At 40.8% G+C, this 21203-nt stretch overlaps 1 protein-coding gene across 4 annotated transcripts in view; it reads left to right on the top strand.

The window, feature by feature from the left end:
- The window catches only part of HECTD4 (HECT domain E3 ubiquitin protein ligase 4), a 110965-nt gene that overhangs the window by 9650 nt on the left and 80112 nt on the right, over positions 1 to 21203 (top strand). For all 4 annotated transcript variants that reach the window (XM_082229627.1, XM_082229625.1, XM_082229628.1 and 1 more), the window contains exons 2-8: positions 7823 to 8340; positions 13700 to 13789; positions 14628 to 14758; positions 16333 to 16441; positions 16712 to 16850; positions 19997 to 20167; positions 20773 to 20965. In XM_082229627.1, the coding sequence (XP_082085753.1) occupies positions 7823 to 8340; positions 13700 to 13789; positions 14628 to 14758; positions 16333 to 16441; positions 16712 to 16850; positions 19997 to 20167; positions 20773 to 20965 (1351 nt within the window). The remainder of the gene's footprint in view (positions 1 to 7822; positions 8341 to 13699; positions 13790 to 14627; positions 14759 to 16332; positions 16442 to 16711; positions 16851 to 19996; positions 20168 to 20772; positions 20966 to 21203) is intronic.

The following is a 21203-nucleotide window of genomic DNA, read 5'->3' as shown; positions in this document are numbered from 1 at the left end:
ATGGCTTTTCAGCTCTCCCTTTTCTTTTATGGCAAAGTGGGTCATTGAAACTTTTCTTCTCTTTTTAGCCTAAAGCATTTTTATAAGCTGCACACAATATAAGCCACTAATTGGGCCATGTTGCTGCCACCAGGGAATCTATTTGCTATGGCCCAGTGTTAGCAGAGTGGTAGCACCTGTTACTTTGTTAATTTCAGTGTGTGCAAAACTGTGGCTTATTTAGAGCATCATTCAAACCTGAACTGAAAGATGTTTAACCATAACTTTAATTAAAATATGGAATGAAAATGAACCTTAATAATTTTGCTACCACATTTTCCCAGTGGACTATTCTTCGTTTTCAGAAGGGGGCATGAAACCATTTAGTATTGTGCTTACCTGGTACAGAACCTGGAAGGTTGCATACCCAATAAAATCTGGCAGAACAGATTTGTATTTAAAGAGTGCCTTCTGGGCTACACTTTTTTGCAGGCTATCTATCATTCAGCATCTTGCCTATGTTCCAGATACCTTTCTTTCCTGTGACACTGAAAAGTCATCAGGTTTGGGCAGGCTTGGAAAATCGTTTGATTTAAGCCATTAGCTCTCTATAAAGCCTCTCTTTTACCACTGTAGGCAGTATCATTTATTTATTTAATATGCTGCCCTGCCTCTCCTGTGCTTGAAGCCCCTTAACAAAATGAAATAAAATGAAGTCCTAATTGGACAGTTTCAGCAGCAGCAACCATCATCTCCTTGCTGGCTTCGAAAGTCGTTTGTAGATGTTCCTAGGTGTAGATGTTCCTAGGTAGATGGAGTTTAGAACATAAGAAGCTGCTTAATAATAATATTATTATTATTTCCCCAGCCACTCTGGGCGGCTCCCAACAGAATATTAAAAACACAATAAAACATCAAACATTAAAAACTTCCCTAAACATACTGTGACAGACCATTGGTCCATTTCGCTCTACACTGACTGACAGCAGCTCTTCAGGATATTAGACTGGGGTCCTAGCTCGAGATGTCAGAGTTTGAAAGTGGACCTTCTACGTGCAAAGCATGCTCTGTCACTGAGCTACAGGCCTTCTCCTAAGTACTGCAATCCCTTCTTGAAAGTGTGTGCTGTGTGTTTACCAATTTACCTTTACAAAGTGACCAATGACTGAATCTGACCAGTGCAGGACTGGCCAATTTGCAGAAGTGACTAAACTGTAACTTGGAGTGGCAGCATATTTAGAAACAGCAAGAGGAAGACTTGAGATCCCTTATAGAAGCTATTGGGGCACAATCTCTAGGTCGTGTTTAGAGGTTGCAAGGAATCTTGGCAAGATTATTGAAGGTGTGGTAGCATCTTAGGCCAGGTTCTGGATGAAACCTATTGGACCCATTTCAAGCAGGTCTAATTTTGAGACTGAGACACCTTTGGTCACCTTGGCAGGTAAACGTGTCAGGAAGTAGATAGGGGCAGAATGTCTGCCAATTTTGCTTCTCGACTGGAGGGAATGGGCTTAGGTGGGAAAGTATCTGATGGCTTTGGTCCTTGCTTGGAGGCCAGTTTCAGTGGATGATGTGGGATTCACCTTGGCCATTGGCGCATAATATCGCACAAGATTGATTCTTTTCCCAAGTTTGAGGGGAAGAAAAGAAGCTGGAGTGTATATATATTGGTTTAGCTGGCCAGTTGAAGCCATCTATCATCTCCTAACAACCCATACACCTCTTTGTCTGGATTAAGCTATACTGTAGTTTACCTCTGGTGGGGGATGTGGCATGCTCCTTCTGGGGTAGTTTGTCTACCTTTGGTCCCCACCCTGTTCTCAGCTCCTATAAGCTGTCAGCATGCAACAGCAGCCACATCCTGAGAAAAGGTACGAACAGGGGATACAAATAACAGAAGGAATCAAGAGAAAAGACTCAGAGAGGAATCCAGAAATGCCACAAGCTGGCTTTCTGTACCATCCATTTTCTAAATTACTTGTTGGAGTAGCAGTATTCACAGTCATCCTGTAAAATCTCTAGCCAGGTACCAGATTATATTGCGATCTATTTAGGTGGCACAGAGATGTAAGTGGAATGTAATTGCACACAGCTGGAAGAGTTGGGCCTATTTCTCACCTTCTGGGATGTAAAATGGGAATCCCTTCTTGTTTGCTTTAACATGACCTTGTAAACAATATAGGCTCCTGTGTGCTTAAGACTACCTGTCTTCTTACTGGACTACTGCTGAAACTTACAGCTATGAGTTTATTGTGAAATCAGTGTTTCTCGTGCATGCAAGTTTTTCACAGCCTCCGTATGACTTCGTTGTCATCAAAATGCTAGGCCATACTTTTTCCATTTAATGTGGATTTCCCCTTACTGTGGAATATCCAATAAATAACTCATTATGCATCTGCAGCCACTGCTGGTGTGGAAGGTCTTTTTTCCACATGTGACACTTTAGTGAGTGACCTTTATTACCACACCTTTGTGTCCATTTGCTCCTCAGCTGAGTACAACCTAGTCATTTTGTTTCTGGGTGATTGCAGCAGGTGATCCCATGTTCATTGTTGTCAGCTCATCAGCTGCTTGTTTGGTTATTCTTCACACTCATGGACTTTAGTTGGTATGGAGCCTCAGACACTCCAGTAATCATTAATTGAAATACCGCTGCTTCAAGTATTTTCTGGTCCTTTTATATATATATGGAAGCCGTGGAAAAGGGGATGTTGAGGTGCTTTGCCCTCCTGCCAGTTCCCCCAAAAGCACAACCATTGTGATGTAGTGGTTTGAGTGTTGGACTAGGGCCTGGGAGACCAGGGTTCAAATCCACACATTGCCATGTGAAGCTCTCTTGAGAGACCTTGAGGCAGTTGCTGTCTCTCAGCCTAACCAACTTCACAGGGCTGTTGTGAGCATAAAATGGGGGTGGAGGAGCTCTTGGGATGAAATGTGAGATACAAATGTAGTAATAAACACAAAGTAAACTATCCATTTCCCCTGTTATGCAACATGCTTACAACATTTGTTCTTTCACTTGGACATTTATTGTAGGTCTTTTTAAAATTTGCACTCACAACACCGGAACAGAGATACCTAAATACCTGCCCAGAATGGAAAAGCTAGTGGAGTGCAAGAAAGGAGAGTGATTGAGGGGAGGGACACAAAACACAACTTGGGGCCCTTCCACCTTCATTTGATTTCAGAGTCACAGGTCTGAGAGGGTTTTTTGTTGTCCCACTGCTTTCCCTGGGAAAACCAACTGCTGAATCGGAACTGGGGAAAGTGGCAGGACAAAAAGAAACCCTCTTGGACCCATGACTTGAAATCATGGGATACATTCTGTCAAGCTCCTTCCACTGGCGTGGATGGCAAGTAGCAGAATTGCAATGAATATGATGACTAGGAAAAGGGGAAGTGTGTAAACACTTGCATGACAAGTGTGCACACAGAAAAATCAGATCTGAACAACTCATTAGCAAGAGAACTCCTCTGTGTGGACACGACCAGTCTTCTGATTGTGAATTGGAAACAGGATCCATAGTGCAAATTCAACAGCACATAGTTACTTGGGCTGTGTTTGGGCAACTCTGAAGAGGTGCAATTTTCTTTCTTTTTTTTAAATAAATTTTTATTGGTTTTACAAAAATTTTTAAAACAATACAAACATATAAAAAGACATACAAACACGTGCAATTTTCTTGAAACACCAGCATTTGCTTAGTAATGTATGAGATGCAGAGAGCTATTTTAGTCATGCCTAAGTCTTGTGCAGATCAGCTAGGCTCTTTGAACAGCAGGTCCCTATTCGTTTGGCTCTTCCTTCAGTTTCAGAAGTGGTTTAGCATATGGTGGGCTGCTGTTCAAGAAATAGAAGTCCAAAGCCCTTTTGGACTTAATCAGTTGCACAATTAATCTACCATCCTATCTTTTACTTGGCCAACAAATTAAACGGGCCTTGTTATTCTGCCATGGTATTGCCTCCACTAGAGTTTGCTTTTGTCTCATTCATTTGTCTCTATGCACGCAGAAAATTCCTAGGCTCCTTCCTCTCTTTGAATTTTATTGTCCTTGGGATAGTTTTGGCTAAGGGTCTTCTGTCACTCTCTGTTCCAAGAATTCTGTCTTGAGAAGATGACAGCTGAGTATCTGGAGTATGTCCAGGCCCTTTGGTGTGTACAGAGTTCAGTATCTTGATCAACCGATTATACTGTTTTTTTGCTCCCCTGACCCTGTACTCCTGTGTAATTACTATTTTGATTTCTCCTCTCTGCTACTTAATTGCCTTCCTCACCTTCATCAGCTTTCAGTTCTGACCACTGCTTTCGTCTCCATTGCCATAACAATCTGGCAGGCTTGGGTGGAAAAAGTGAAGACTGCTGCCTGCTAGAATTTGCATTCCTACACTTTTTCTGTACATCATAGTCGGGCTATGACTTTTAATGGAATGGAGTTCTTTCAGGAATTGTAAGATTCTTAGATTTGAAAATGGGGTATAGGGCCACCTTGGGGAGAGCGAAGTGGGAGGTATTACTGTTTACCTCCAATAAAACTGGCTAGTTCTAGAACTGACAAGGTGCCACTGCAAATTAGTAACGCTTAGTACCGTAATGGATTTTTAAAAGCAATTGTGAATTTTGGGCACTGCTAAATCAATACTTGCAGCAGTTGCTAAAGAGTGTACACCAGCTGATTTCATTTGGTTAATTATCCTTGAAATCCTTTCTAGATAATCCAATTTGTTGTTTGTTGAGTTTGTCCTTGAAAATTATTTAGAAATAACACAAAATGCCATTTAAATTGTTCTGGGGAAAAACCTTGGTATTGCATGTCATGTAATCTCACCTACAAAACCAAAAGAGCAGCTCTTAATGACCAGAACATTGTAAATTCAGAAGAGATAAGATAGCCCTTTAGATATTTGAAGATGACTGTCGCATGAAAGATGGAGCAAGCTTGTTTTCTCTTGCTCTGGAAGGTAGGACCTGAACCAATGGTTCCAAAAAAGGAGATTCCAACTAAACATCAGGAAGATCTTTCTGCTGGTAAGAGCTGTTCAGTAGCAGAGCTGACTTCCTTGGAATGTGGTGGACTTTCATTCCTTGGAGGTATTTAAGCAGAGGCTGGATGGCCATCTGTCATGGATGTTTTCGTTGAGATTCCTTCATTTCAGGGGGTTGGACTAGATGACCCTTGAGGATGCTTCAAACTCTACAATTCTGTGATTCTATTATTATGTTTGTGAGTATGGATCAGGATCATTAAAGAGAACAGGAGGGGAAATCAGCAGAAGAGTTCCCCCCACCCACCCCACTCCTGCAGCTCTGGTTTTAACTGCTTAGCTATTAAGGCTTAGTGATGAAACTGGTGAGGTCAGGAAGTGAATTAAGCTTAGGTGCTTTTCCCAGGGTGGGAATAAGTGGTAGAGCAGGCGTATAAGCAGTGGCCAATCAGTAGCAGGAAATTAGTGTGGTTTATGCAAAAATTATTTGTTTTCTTTTCTTAAAAAAAAATTCTATAGAAGAACAAGAAAAAGATACAAAAAGTGTCAATTTACACAAGTAGTGGGGAACCTCTGGCTTGCGGGTCTAATTAGGCTGCAAGATTTTGAGGGCTGGCCTGCCAAGTGGTTTCAGATAAACCACGCTTACCTAAAAGGAAAATAGGAATCGATTGAAATGGTTTACTCATTATGTGAACACTTGCGTAACATACGATTTCCTGAAAACGCATTGTGTTCAGCTAACGAGACCTGCATGTACAGTGGTGCCTCGCAAGACGAAATTAATCCGTTCCGTGAGTCTCTTCGTCTTGCGGTTTTTTCGTCTTGCGAAGCACGGCTATTAGCGGCTTAGCGGCATAGTGGCTATTAACGGCTTAGCGGCTTTAAGAAAAAGGAAACAAACTCTCAAGAACTTGCAAGACGTTTCGTCTTGCGAAGCAAGCCCATAGGGAAATTCGTCTTGCGGAACGACTCAAAAAACGGAAAACTCTTTTGTCTAGCGAGTTTTTCGTCTTGCGAGGCATTCGTCTTGCGGGGCACCACTGTACTATATTGATACCTCAGAACATTATGAGTGATCTTATCCTCTGTATTCAATAAATGGCTACCAATATATCTTACATCATTTTATTGTCTCTCCCCCTCCTTTAAAACGAATAATAATAATAATAATAATAATAATAATAATAATAATAATATCATAATAATAATACCCTGCCCATCTGTCTGAGCTGCCCCAGCCACTCTGGGTGACTTCCAACATAATAAAAACACAAAATCAGTTCTATAAAGGCGTTTAAATGATACATATGACAACACATTTATACTATGTAAATTGCACATTGTTCTGTTGGTCACGAGCTGTTTAATATAAAAAACATTTCAAGTAATATATTTTTTAATGCTAAGAAATTCAAAGATGGGGATAAAGATAAAACACAGATTTTTCCTTTCATTTGTTTGGGTTGGCAGAGTACGTGTTTTTGTGACCAACATAATTTGCTAAACCAGTATGTGTTGCATTGTATTAAGCTTATCAGATTTTATTTTTTACTTAAAATTTCTTCTCCGTATAGCAAATGAGAAAGCAAAACTGTCACTAAATTAAGTCTCATTAACCTATTGTCTATTTTCTTGGTGAGGTGTTTAGCTGAAGATTAGAAAAAATAGAGAAATTCTGCGTCATCTTTCATGTAATGCTTCTGGTTGTTTTACTCAACTATAAAATGCCACTTTGAAAAACTGTTGCCAGTTAATGAAACTTTGGAAAACTAAAATGATATATGTAGGATATGTTTATTATAGATGGAAAATGTAGTTTGACATACACCACTATGTCATTATCTTGTAACCCTTTGTTTTCGGACATAAAAATATGTGTTTCTTTCTATAGAGTTTCTTATGTCTCCTATAGAATATTTCCCCCTATATTTAACACCTGCTTTATCATGAATCCTTTTACTTGTTTAGTTACTGTTCTATATTTTAGGAGTATTTTATGTATTTTTGATAATATATATTTATTTTAGTGTTTAATTTCTCAATATCTGTTAATTCACTTAATTTACTCTGTATTTGAGCCGGAGGAAAGACCTAAAATACAGTTTTGATACTTAGCAAAGCTAGTCTTTGCTCAGAGGTGTAAGCATTTGCATCACTGTGCTGTTCCAACAAGACAGCTAGCTATGGCTTAATTTCTAAAAAACAGAAACAAGCTAATTAAAGAGGAAATAACTTCCCATGTTGATTCTCTGTTATAATCTTCCATATCATTTTTCTTTGAAGTGGTGTTGCTTGTTCTCAGGAGGAGGGAGGTATGTCATAGCATCTTGTATCTGATGGGAAGCTAGCTGAAGTGTGAGGCATAATGTACAGCTTCAAATCTCATAGCTTTATTTGTAGTGCACAAGGAGAGAAAGTTCTGTCCATGAGTTTTCTCCCAGTGCTAATTAACATGTAGGGTGCAAAATTCTTGGAGATTGTAGCTAGGGAGAAAAGACTAAAAACCTTCCTTCCTGTGTACTGTGATCTGGGTTGCAATCCCCCTTACCCTACATGCTCAAATTTATTTGATGTAAATTTAATTTAGTAAGCATCTTAAAACATTTATTAAATGTGATTACAAATCGTGTTGCAGTTGTTACCTCCTAAAGTGCACAATTTGTTCAGTTAGTCCTGAATTTAGATGACTTGATTCATCTGAAACATATGGTTTTATTTTATTAGAACTTTCTTCCTTTGTGTCATATTTATTTACACATTAGGTACTGAAAGCAAGTGCCTTGACTTGTGCAAAAGTTCTTCTAAAGGCATCCTGCCACATTAATTCATCAGCATGCACTTCTTTTCCCTGCCTAGATCTTAACATTTGAAACCAAGAATCCAACGGAGCTATCAGAGCGCCTGCGTTCTGTCTGTGGAAATCAGAGCAACGCCTATGCCCGCCTGCTAGAATACCGCTTGAATGCTCTGCGGGGACTCTGGAATGCCCAGCGCCAGCTTGCCTTGGAGGAGCAGCATGAACGGGAAAACTCTGGGGATGAGGAAACCCTTGCCTTGCTCAAGCGGCAAGGCCTGTTACAGCAACCTGAACAAGCACCTTTCACTTCGCGGATGGGGCTGCTCTTGGTCTTCCCTCTCATTGAGTCCCAGAGCAGAACAGACCCTTCCCTTTGTAACATAACTGCTGAGGTGCTCTTGACTTGCCTTCGTGACTGTCAGCCCTTGAGCTTGACGAAGGAGCCTGTGGACTGTCTCAATGGCATTGAGTCCTTGCTCTGCTCATGGCTGGAGGAGACGTCCACTTCGGGCCAACAGATTCCACAGAAGCAAAAAGAAAACGCTGCTGCTGCCCTTGTTGCCTTGGCTTGTGCAAGGTAGGAGAGGCGTAGGGTGGGAAATTTGGGCGTGTAGATCTTTTCATTGCTCACCTTTTGTATGCCCACGTTAAACTGTGACAGAAATATTAAGATGTGCCTGGAATTCAGGACTGTGCTCAGGAATGGGTATTTGGCCTTGTTGTCCCATTGCCTTCTTTTCTCCTGTTCCACCTTGCCACAACTTTTAATTTCTAGCAGCAGAGGGAAGAATGTGTACTGGCATGGATTGAGGCATAGGTGGCAGTGCGAGGACGTTGTTTGCTTGAGGATTGGTCTAACACAGCCTTCCCATATCATAAAAGCAGGGGTTCCCCATCAGCTAAGTACTGCGGACCGCCTGTTTTTCAAAAGCCAAGCCATGGACCCCCTACTTTTGAACATTTTGTTATCTCTGTGGTAGTTTTTGTTATGTGAATGGTGCTATGCAGTGCTTTTTTTCTAAGAAATGTTTAGGGGTACTCTCATTTTCCTACTCATATTGAAATACTGCCCCTCAATGAGGCCAAACTTAGATTCACAAAATGTTTAGGGGTCTGCGTCCCCCCAGAAAAAAAGCACTGGTGCTATGGTCCTGCTGGGTGGGTTAGACGAACCCTCAGTTGGGAACCACTAATTTAAAGGAACCTGTACAGTGAGTGGGATTTCTGTTGTTTTGTGGGTCAAGGAATCCATTTGTGAATATTAAAGTACACTAAGGTCCCGCTTTACAAACACAATGCATTCCCAGGAAATCATTTGTAAGGTGAGCATTCACATAATAAACCAATGATTTCCTATGGGAACTTTTGTAATCTGTGATATATCTCTCTCCCGTCTTGCCATGGTTTCTCCTAAAATGGCTGTAGCCAATCACCAAAAGAGAGACAAAAGAAAAAAAGACTTGGTCATGTGAATGTTTTGTTGTAGAAGAGCTCTCTATAAGTAAAGGCATAAAAATTACAAGTAAAATGTAGCTTCCCACATTAGTATACACTGTGCAAAAACAATTAGCAAGTTTTTTAATATTTTGAAGACCAGATGAGTAGAACTATGTTTTCTTAAATGTTTTATAACTAATATAGGCATGTTCTTTGCTCCAGCTCTTTTTTATTATTCATTTTTATAATCCTTTTTTATTATGCTTTTGAGCATCAGTAGGTTCTTTGGATGCAAATGCTAGTCTGACTTACAGATAATGTGTCAGAACGCTCAGGTATATGGGTAGACAGTTCTGAGAAATGGCACATACTAATAATCTATTGATTCCAAAAAAAAATCTGGTATTGGATATTCCTTAGCTGCCTTAGTGCCAGGGAAGGGGCCTTTAGACCTTGGATTGGGATCGGTATTGACCTTGTTGCCCCTGCTGGGATTCCTTTATGTAGCATCACTGGATCTTGTGAAACTGATGGTTTGAACATTGGCTCAGAGAACATGAAATTTCCAACTATGCATACATGGGATTAATGTCATGTAATAATCCTGTGGTCTCATTTTTAATTATTTTTCAGAAGTAGACTAGCAAAGTAGTTTTTTGTTTTTGTTGTGCTTCCACCTCATTTATGACTTAGCAGAAAACAAAACCATAAAGCTATATTTAGAGAACATGATGCCATCATTTTCCAGCCGTGAACCGTAAAGATCGCAATAGATACACAATTTGTATTATACTCAAAATGTTTAAATAAAAACAAACTTGCAGAAAGGGTTACAGTGAGTTGTGCTGGCTTTTATTTGAGTTGCAAAAATTATTAGATAGAAATGGTTGAGAATCCCAGCACTTTTAATGGGCAAATTGAGAACAGCTGTCAAATTAAAATTCTCCCCCATGTTTGTCTCACTGCATTGCCAGTATTTATTCATGGACTCTTCCTGGAATTTTCACTGTCATCTGAATAAAGCACGACAGAATCATTTGATATGCCTGGATGTATGCAGCTTCTTCAAACATTTTAAAAAGTAATTTTTGAGTATAATACAAAAAATGCAGGTAAACCTCAAAACCATGGGTAGGCAAACTAAGGCCCAGGGGCCGAATCCGGCCCAACCGCCTTCTAAATCCGGCCTGCAGACGGTCCGGGAATCAGCATGTTTTTACATGAGTAGAATGTGTCCTTTTATTTAAAATGCACCTCTGGGTTATTTTGGGGGCCTGCCTGGTGTTTTTACATGAGTAGAATGTGTGCTTTTATCTAAAATGCATCTCTGGGTTATTTGTGGGGCATAGGAATTGGTTCATTTCCCTCCCAAAAAATATAGTCCAGCCCCCACACAAGGTCTGAGGGACAGTAGACTGGCCCCCTGCTGAAAAAGTTTGCTGACCCCTGCTCAAGACAATTACATAAAGAAAACAAGAAGAGAGAGACGGGGGGGGGGGCACAGGTCAGTTTCACAGTTGACAGATAACCTAAAGTAGAATTGGGGTAAAAGGAGAGGAGGGAGATCAGGAGAAGGATAACACAAGAGTTCAAGTTCAATGAGTTTTTCAGTGGCTCATCTGAGAAGATGGTGGAATCTGTCCTCCTACAGAATCACTGATGAGGGAGACCAAGGGGAACCAAGCTGTAGCAAAAGCATCAGATTTTACACAATTCATAGCAAGCCAGATGGCATGAGTCAGTTTCTCAGGTAAAGCTATGAAACAAAGGGCTTATACATGCCCTCCAGGATAAAGTCTGAGGACATTTTCCAACTTCCTGCAATAGTCATCCAGACTGCTACAAGGAGAAACATCAACAGATCCTTAGGGAGCAATTTAGGGCCAGTAAAAATGATAACGGAACAAGTACAGGAGACTTAGGAACAATTTGCTTATTATGTTATTATATTATATTATATTATATTATATTATATTATATTATATTATATTATATTATATTATATTCGTTATAGTATAAGCGGGAATTAAATATATTATCCCAGAAATGCTCAACGTAGGGAAAAGCTGCCACACATACAGTGCCTCAGTCCTCACATCCACTCCAACACTTAGGTGACTGTGCCATAATTTAAGCAGTGTGAGGTACCAACAATGAATTAGCTTAAGAGAAGCTTTTTTAATTCCTGCAGAAATTGTCTTAAAAGGGACATGAGTCCACATGGCTGGCTAAGAGTCCTACATTCTACCTATCTTTACTAGAGCTCCTAAACAGTTGTACAGTTTGTGCTGTGTACATCTTATTAAGATCTCCTGCTTTGAAGGTAACTTCCATATAATTTGCAAAAGCTCTCCCCGCATGTTTGTATTGTGCCAGTCTTTCTCAATGGACTTCTAAAACCCAACCAAATACTGGTGCTGTACTTTGCATGATATTTAGCTTCCAGGGCTTTGCTGCTCTTCTGTTGTTAATTCATTCTTATCTATTTTAATATGAATTTTCACAGAAGGTGCATACATCTTCTTTCTGGTGCAGGTTTGACCTCTCACAAATTTTGTCAAATTGTTGAATAACTTCCTCTTTTCCCCATTTTTTCTCTCTTTTAAGTTTAGTAGAGTTGAACCGATTTTTTTGGCCTATTCTTTCTGCCACTTAGATTTTCTTTGAGGCTTATTTTTCATTCTGATGTGATCTTTTAAAGAGTTCTGAATATCACTGCCTGTAGCTCATCTATTGTGGTTGTCTGTGGGAATGTAACCTGCATTGTGTGATTCCTCATTAGTATTATTTGCATGACAGCACAAAACATTGTGTCATTTGAATACTGATAAAGAATGCACAATTATCAGTCCAGAGATGTATGCTGGATATTTCTCCCAGTTATCTACCAGAATGGTTTCACAGACCAGTTTAAAGTGTTGTAGTGTCTTCAGCATTATTACCTGTTTTGAAGGGTTATGTCATCAACTGTCACAATAAAAAGAAAGAAAAAAGAAAGAAAGATACTATGAATAAGATATTTAGGTGAAATGTTTGTTTTAAAATTAATGTTATTATAGTTAATTTAATGTTCACAGATGGATTCCTCAGCTACAGAAATGACTCCATATGTGTTCTCATATGGAAAGGGTTACATGCAATAAACATTACCAAAATGTTCTTATCTGGCTGCCATATTGGAGACAGTGCATTTCCTAATATGATTCTACATCTGATACATTTTGTAAAAAGGATATCTGTGCTTTTGCAGAAGTGGACTCTCTTTACACAACTTAGGCTAATTATTGGCTACAGAAATGTTTTGGGGCAGTGTTAATTTCTGTGTACCTTTATGCTTCCTATCTTAATTATGTTTACAGTATGTGGTAGATCTTAACTGTATTGTAACTGCATTTGTATGATACAGAAACCATACAAATTTTGTAGTCTCAATGACTGAGACTGCCCTTCTGCCCCCCCCCCATTTCTTTATTTGAATGCAACTCAAGACATAAGGCAAGCCAATTCCTTCTAATTCAATTTTCTACAGTTTCATGCCCTTGAATTGATTTTGCTCTGAGTTTATGCTCTGGAAGAAAACTCCTTTGAGTAGGGCTGCACCTGCCTTCCATACTGAAATTCTGTGCTGTGGACATTCCTTTGAATTTCTGAGTTTTGACTGCCCTCAGCCTTACAGGTGCTGCCCTATAAGGTAGCCAGTGTTGATTCCTTCCCCTATGTCTTATCTACCACTGTCTTGCCTTCACTACTGGTTATTCTTTTGTGACAAGTGGGAGCAAAGGGAGTATTGGCTCTGTAGTATCCTTGTGTCTGTACATGTGCAAATCTGCCAGTCAAGTTCACATCAACTCTTTTGTTGTTGCACACATGAGTTTGCACAGTTCACACCATTCTGCTTTGCATTAGTTGCACACCCAATTTTTATCACTGGTGGAATAGCTGCTGCAGGCCAATTTGCTGATGTGATCACCGTACTGGGGGCTGCATGGGGTACAGAACTGTTGTTTTGATGGATCCTTCCATACCAACCATGATATTACTTTAACAGTTCCACTCACGTTCTACCTTGTCGCTTCAAGCATAGTAAAGAGGCAACCTAGGAGAAGAAAACTGATCAGGGTGGAGGCGTTAGCCTATTGTTAAGTGTGTCCATTGTTATCATCCTTCCATCCCAAATTATAATAGAATCTCAAAGGCAGGTGAAAGCCTCCAGGCTCTTCTGTGAAACCGGTAAGGTATCCTGAAGCTTTAGATAATGAAGGTTTATGTAAAAAGGATCTCTGGTATACAATATGGCTATCTACCCCATGTCATTGGTGTTCCAAGAAATTTGGTAAATGCTGAAACACACTCAGAGGAGGTGTGCTCTAAGTTGTATTTCAGGAAGACATATTGAGGCTTTGAACCAGTAAGAGATTGCTTGACTTTTTAAGAGCATCTGTTGGTGTCCTTCAGTTTCCAAGAGTGACTGCTGCTTTGTATTTTAACTCTTTCTTCAGGGGATCATTGAAAACGTTTGTTCACACAGTACACCTTTTACAGAAGCAAACAGAGTTGGGATCCCTGCCTGTAGCTGATGTGTTACACAGGTAGGAAGAAGGCTTCTGGGGGCAATCACATTGCTATAGATTAAAGACTAATCTTAAAAATACACGCATGCATCAATATTGGGATTTTTTTAAAACTTAGAGTGAGCAATTAGAAAAGTCCATTCCCCACCCTTAGGTAAAGGACCCCTGACCATTAGGTCCAGTCGTGACTGACTCTGGGGTTGCGGCGCTCATCTTGCTTTATTGGCCGAGGGAGCCGGCGTACAGCTTCCAGGTCATGTGGCCAGCATGACCAAGCCACTTCTAGTGAAACCAGAGCAGCTCACAGAAATGCCATTTACCTTCCCACTGGAGCGGTACCTATATATCTACTTGCACTTTGATGTGCTTTTGAACTGCTAGGTTGGCAGGAGCAGGGACTGAGCAACGGGAGCTCACCCCATCGCAGGGATTCGAACCGCTGACCTTCTGATCGGCAAGCCCTAGTTTAACCCACAGCACTACACGCGTCTCTTATTCCCCACCCTTACCCAGAGCTATTTCCAAACCGGAACTACACTAATAGTCCTTACTGTTCATACATATGCCATCCACCATTTAAGTAAAGTATTTTTCCATGTATAAGACTAGGTTTTTTCCTAAAAAATAATGTAAAAAATTAGGGGATGTCTTATACATGGGGCCATCTCCCTCCCCCCATTTTCTTAAATCTGAGTCCCCAAAAATAAGGGGGCGCCTTATACATGGGGGCATCTTATAGATGGAAAAATACAGTATATTTTAATGTGCACTGTATGTCTGTCTTTAGCTAATTATTTCCATTTCATAGAAGCATTCCCCCCATTTCTAAACTTTACTTTGTGTTCATTCTCTAAAGGTTGTTGCTTTTGGAAGGGGGGCATGGATCACCCTCTTGTTTGCTTGGGGGCAAACACATAGTGTCCTGGGGGTTTGAAGATATGTTGCCAGCATCTGATGCCAACCCGGGCTCAGGCTCAGAAAATAAAGGTGAGATTTGTGAATTTAAAGAACAATAACATTTCTGCATTGGGATTGCCTTGCCTTTTAAATAACCACAGTCTGAAGTTGTAAGGGTAGACAGGTGACAGCTGGTGCTGCGTGGACAGTCAGAAGGTATTTATTTGTTTGTTTGTTTGATTGATTGATTCATTTGCATCCTGTTATTCAGCCGAAAAGGCTCCCAGTGTAGCTTATGTGGAAAGCCCTTTTTGTGCACGAGAGCAGTCCACTGCAGCAGACACACATGTTAAAATGTTGTATGTACAAAGGTGGGATTTCACCAAGTAGACTGCTAGATATGGTAAAGTTGTTTCCCAGTCTGTAATATGAAAAATCATCAAACAAGTAGGAGACAAATATTGTAGCACTCCTATTCAGGGTTCCAGCTAACCAGCCATGCCCTCTTCAAGGGTACACCATTCCATTTCCCTTCCCACCCCTTTCTTTTTCTGTGTGTTTCCCCTCAGACAGTCAACCAGCTTTCTGTGGCCACTGAGTACGTTCAGTCCTTAGAGAGCTGTTTTGAGAGAGGAGTTCCCTCTCTCAAGTCAGGTCTGGTGTGGGGTTTTTTGTTGTTGTTGTTTGCTACTTCTGCTTTTTTATATACTAATTTTTATTAATTTTAACATATAAACTATAATACATACCATTGCTACTTCTGCTAATACCTTCTGTTGTGTGTGGATGATGCCTTCTTGGCTGCCCAAGGATCAACTCTCTGAGGATGAGCTCACAGTTAATAGGATGATGAGTGCGTGTGATAAACAGGACCTTTGAATATTGGCCCCTGCAGTGTAATTTTCAAAACCGTTTGATGTATGAATGAAGTGTGTGTATGTGGTTTTTTGTCCTCTTTCATGGTCTAGGGCAGCTTTACGTATTGGTACTGAAACTGATACTCAGTCCAGAAGTTGTAAGTAATCTGAGTGAAGTACAACACATCAAGGAGTCTTCTTCTAGCCAGTAGTGTCTGTGTTGTCCCAATAGTTTGAATGGGAAGCTGCATCTCCCCCCGCCACCCTCAAAATATTATGACTTTGGAAAAGGTTGTCTTCTAAAGGTTTGTTTCCAGTGTTCGAAACTCCTATTGTTCTAGGCGCATTTTGCGGCAGGGAATTTCATTTGCGCAAGCAGTTTCTGAGCTCTGGGCGCAGTGCTGCGCCTAAGATTTCAGATTAAAATTGTGGAGTGGAAGGAAAGGAGGACCTTTATTCTGCCTCCCCACTTCCATCTACTCCTTGCAGATTGGAGAAGTGATGGGGGGGGGGCAGGGGAAGGACTAGACCATGTGAAAAATGAACATAATATCTTAGCTGCAGTTCATTCATTTTCAGCATTGCATTCTTGTTATAAAAAAAGCACGCCTAGACATTCCATTGTTGTGCCCATAACCTAGGTTTAAGGTGTCATTTAGCTCCTAGCTTTCATATCTCAGTTTCTTTTCTTTCTTTCTTTTTGGATTTGTTCTTATTATTTTATTGGGTTTTATAAACAAGAATAATGTTATACAAACAAGTATACCAAGTTTTCTCATGTTTTTCTAACACTGTTTCCTCATACAGATGCAGACTTAGGACGCTGCCTTGCAGCAGATGGGCTTTATCTTTATACAACAAACTCAGTTGGCAGAGGAATAAGCAAATTAGGATCTGGATTACATGGTACTTTACGGTAAGCTATGGCATCATTAAATGCTCAGTTTGTTTATATTGTCAATTACTGTATTTGTCATTCCAAACACAGGACAGCAAATGGTGTTGAGAGTCATGTCTGCAGCAGTCTTCTGTTGGTAGCTGCCCAGAGTGGCTGGGGTATAAATAAATTATTATTATTATTATTATTATTATTATTATTATTATTATTATCATCATTCTGATTCTGAACTGTAATAAATAAAGGTGCATCATAATTGAAGTGTAACTTCCCTTCTTTTCCCTTCAGAGGCTTTGTGTACTGCCGTAATGAAGAGTTGGAACCAGGGTGGGTTGCTTTTGGCAATGGCAAGCTTCTTCACAGACCCGTCTCTTTTGATAACAAACCTCACTCCCTTTTCCAGGTTATTGACCAGAATACCCTGCAGGTAAAGTAAAAAATTGGAGCAGCATCTTTAATTTCATATGCATGGCATAGTGTTTTTTTGAAAATGTTTATCAGAGATTTTATAGTCCATCCAGCCACTTTTCTCTGTAGCCACACTTTGCAAACAAATTCTCCTTGATAACACAGTGTTCCAGGTTCACATCAAGACTCTAGAGACCTGCTGCTATTTCCCATTACCCTAGAGCAGAGCTTTCCAAACCGTGTGTCGTGACACATTAGTGTGTCGGCTGCATTGTGTAGATGTGTCGTGCAAACGCTGGAAAGGGGTTAGTTTAACCTTTGGTTTGCTAGTAAAACTGAATTACTGTGTCGAGAAATGATGCATGAGTAAAGTGTGTCACCAACATGGAAAGTTTGAAAAGCTCTGCCCTAGAGGGTGGCTTTGATAACTTGCAAGGCTGCCATTGGGGTGGGAGTGTACAGGTATTCCCCTGATAAATAAAGAAGATGCAGGACATGCCTACTTCCAGAAACCATTTTCCCCTTGTTATTTCACCTTTCTGTCAGTGTCCTCTGGAGACCGTTTGGAGTTTCCAAAAAGAAAAAAAAGAAAAGGGCCAGTGTATGTGTTATCTTTTCCTGTAGAACTTCTTAATCTAGCGATTTAAAAGCTTTATTGACTTTTGCCTTGAAGTGAAGAAATATTACTTGGATCCTGATAATTTCCCCCCACCGTGTGTATTTCAGAGATTACTGTAGCAGTTTCTCTTTGAAGGGTAGAAATCCAATATCAAGAACATCTGTGGCTCAGCAAAATATTGCATGCTAGCTGTATCAATGACTCATGGTCCTGATCCTAAGTCTTGATGTATCAGCAAACAAGTCACTAGCATGTGGTATATAAACTGCTTTGCCTGCATAATGCCTCCAAACAAGATGTTATGTCAGAGGTGCAGAGGAGAAATTAAGCTGGTTTTCCAGGCTGGTATTCCTGTACCAGAGTTGGGATGCGGGTAGCGTTGTGATGTAAACCACTGCACTTCTTGGGCTTGCCAATTAGAAGGTCAGCGGTTCGAATCTGCACGACGGTGATGAGCTCCCATTGCTCTGTCCCAACTCCTGGCAACCTAGCAGTTCGAAAGCACGCCAGTGCAAGTAAATAAATAGGTACTGCTGCAGTGGGAAGGTAAACAGCGTTTCCGTGCGCTCTGGCACTCGTCACAATGTCCCATTGTGCCAGAAGAAGTTTAGTCATGCTGGCCACATGAGCAGAAAAGCTGTCTGTGGACAAACGCCGGCTCCCTTGGCCTGAAAAGCAAGATGAGCACAGCACCCCATAGTCGCCTTTGACTGAACTTAACCGTCCAGGGATCCTTTACCTTTACCTTTTTTTTACCTCAGTCTAGGATGAGGGGATAAATGATTGCTGGTGTTTGGGGGTCCTCTGTTGTTGCTGCTTTTTCTGTCATGTTAGTTCTGTGCTTAGATTCTGTACTTAGAACTTGTAGCCACACATCTCTCTGGCTGTCATCTGCAAGTCTAATTTGAAAACATATAAAGCATTTAAAATCATATTAGTTATGTTCACAGTCAGTCTATTTATATACCTCATTTTGCACAAATGCATAAATGAAGAAGCAAGCTGATCATTTCCCAAATACTGATATTTACACTCCAGCTACCAAAAATTACATCTTCACTTGATGGAAATAATTTTCTCCAGTTTGTCCAGTAACAATCAATCCAACTTTAAACTATCAGTCATGGGCTCTTCATTTTTGTTTGCTCCTTTTTTGTGAGGGTGGGGCTGGGCCAGTGAAGCAGAAATGAAGCAGTTGGGCCTTTGGCCTGATGCAGCAGGGCTCTTCTTATGTTCTGGTTGATTAAATAGAATTGTAGTATTGTACTTGCAAACTGTAATTGCTGTTGGTCGTATAAGAATATGTTAGATACCTCATATATGTTAAAGATACTCCTTTTCCAGTCAAAATGGAAATCATGCAAAATGTATATAGTGGGATGTGAGACTTGGTTGTAAAAATGAAGCAATAGAGTAAATACTCTATTTAGTCGTAAAACAACATGATTTAGCTGTCGGATTTGCACCATTTTCTTAGTAAGCATATGAAGTATCAAAGGGAGACTGATGTAAATAAAATCTTTTTCTTGCTTATTTAAATCATCAAGTCTTTCCCAGTTGTTCCTGGAGATGCTGGGAGCTGAACCTGGGATTTTCTGTTTGCAAAGTAGGTGCTTCACATATCGGCCCTCCCAAGTTCAAGGAAGTCAAGTAAAATCGAACATTGTGAGGATGTGGGAATTGATGGGAGTGCTTATTTGGTTATTGAGTGAATTTTTTTTTAAAAAAAACCCACCATAGCAACATTTCAGTGTGCTTGATTGGCAAATGTAAGTTTGCAAAATGTGAGTGCTTTTGTTTTGTAACAATTTTAGCAAGGTATCTGGACAAAGCAAATTTGGTTTCCAGTACTTTCCTTTATAGTAATACCTCCGTGAACGTCCGCCTTGTCTAGCGTCCATTCCGGTGAACATCCGTGGCAAACCCGGAAGTACCGGAACGGGTTACCTCCAGGTTTGCCGCTTGCACACGTGCAGAAGCGCAAAATCACGCTTCATGCATGCGCAGAAGCGCAAACCACTCTGTGCGCAGACGTGGCGCTTTGCCCTGCGTCCTTTTTGGCTAGTGGCTTGGTTCGCTGGAACTGATCCTGGCCGCAAAACAAGGTACGACTGTATAGGTAGGTATGTTCAACAGTCCTACAAAGCATAAAAATTGGCGTTAATTATAAAATGAGTCTTTTGCAGAATTGCTCAGTGGTAATGGCTTGGCATATTATCTGGCCTCAAGCCCATGGCTTAGATCTCTCTGGATTAATTACAAGATGGTAACCATGAGAGTGTATAGTTGATGGCTCATGGTTTGTCCATGAGAGCTAAACCGTGAGCCAAAGTTTGGATAACATATTAAGCCAACCTATAGCTTGGTTCAGGACAGCACTGCAACAAATTGACCAGGTAGGAGTAAAGCACTTTAGCATTACACATAAACTAGGCCAGTTTATCATGTCAGTGTTCATGAGAGTTAGTACAACATATTTTTTATCCCTTCTCCTCCCGTCTTCTCTCTCACCTTCCTGTCCCCTTTGCTTTTATGCGATGCTACAGGTATGTCAGCTTCTCCCAATGCCAGCAGATCACTTTCCAGTTGGCAGCACTATGACCACTGTGCACCTTTCTTCGGATGGCACCTACTTCTATTGGATTTGGTCTCCTGCAAGCTTGAATGAAAAAACACCAAAGGGACACTCTGTCTTCATGGATGTTTTTGAGCTCACAGTGAGTGCTGTTACAAAGTGTGTGTTTTGGGAGGTGGGTGGGGGGGTGATAGGAATTGGGCTTTACTCTGTAACTTAAGTTAGTGCCTGAGCTTCCTTTCCCCCTCCTCCCTCCTGGTCCCTTTTCCATTTGTGTCGTCTTAGATTGTGAGGGTAAGGGACCATATTGTAAGCTGCTTTTTTGGCCAAGGAGCAGGATGCAAATGCCTTTAATGCTTAAAGCTAGTTACTGCTTGTTGTTTACAGAGTACTTCCAATTTACAAAATATTTTCCCTTCTACGCCTTGTAGCTGTGACTACTCCATCTCTGTCTTCCACTTCTCCATTTTTATTTATTTGCTGCTGAATGTGTGTCCTGTGTACCATTTGATATTTTATTTCTCATGTGTTCATCCCTTTGTTTCATAATTATAAAATGCCCAAAGCCAATATCTTTCTCGTTGCATTGTGATCAACGCTGATGCTGCTCAGGATGGGCAATCTGCGTCTCATAATTAAAGTTCATCCCTCCCCCATTTGAGCCTGTGCTCAGGGACTAGAGTTTGGGGTGCATTCCCCCCCCCCCAGACGTGTAATGCTCTGTGTTGTCTTGGCTCATTGGACTAGGTGGAAAATGGCGCCTGTGTGGCCAGTCCCCTCCAAGAGCGGATAATACTCATGAGGAAAGAGGGGGATTCAGCAAAAAGCATCAATGAGATGCTTCTGAGCAGGCTTTCAAGGTACAGAGCCTCTCCCTCAGCAACCTTGGCTGCCCTGACTGGCTCTACCATCTCCAATACACTGAAAGAGGACCAAGCAGGTGAGGAAGGGGTTTGTTTTAATGATTTTGCACCTTGATTTGCTTTGATAAGCAGAGTCCAGTATTAAGGATAATTTTGCTTCTCATGCCCTATGTGTCAGAGCACACCAGGAGCATCTCCTGCACGGTCTCTGCTGGAAGTGTGGGGTCCTCTTGCTTCAGATGAAGGCATTATCTTGGTAGATGGTGTCTCTTCTCAAGATCCTACATTGTAACACAAGTAACTGTAGGCTTCTCT

The sequence above is a fragment of the Podarcis vaucheri genome (genome assembly GCF_965113315.1).
Source record: "Podarcis vaucheri genome assembly, chromosome: 7".
Taxonomy (NCBI): Eukaryota; Metazoa; Chordata; class Lepidosauria; order Squamata; family Lacertidae; genus Podarcis; species Podarcis vaucheri.
This window is presented reverse-complemented; position numbering and strand designations above follow the sequence as displayed.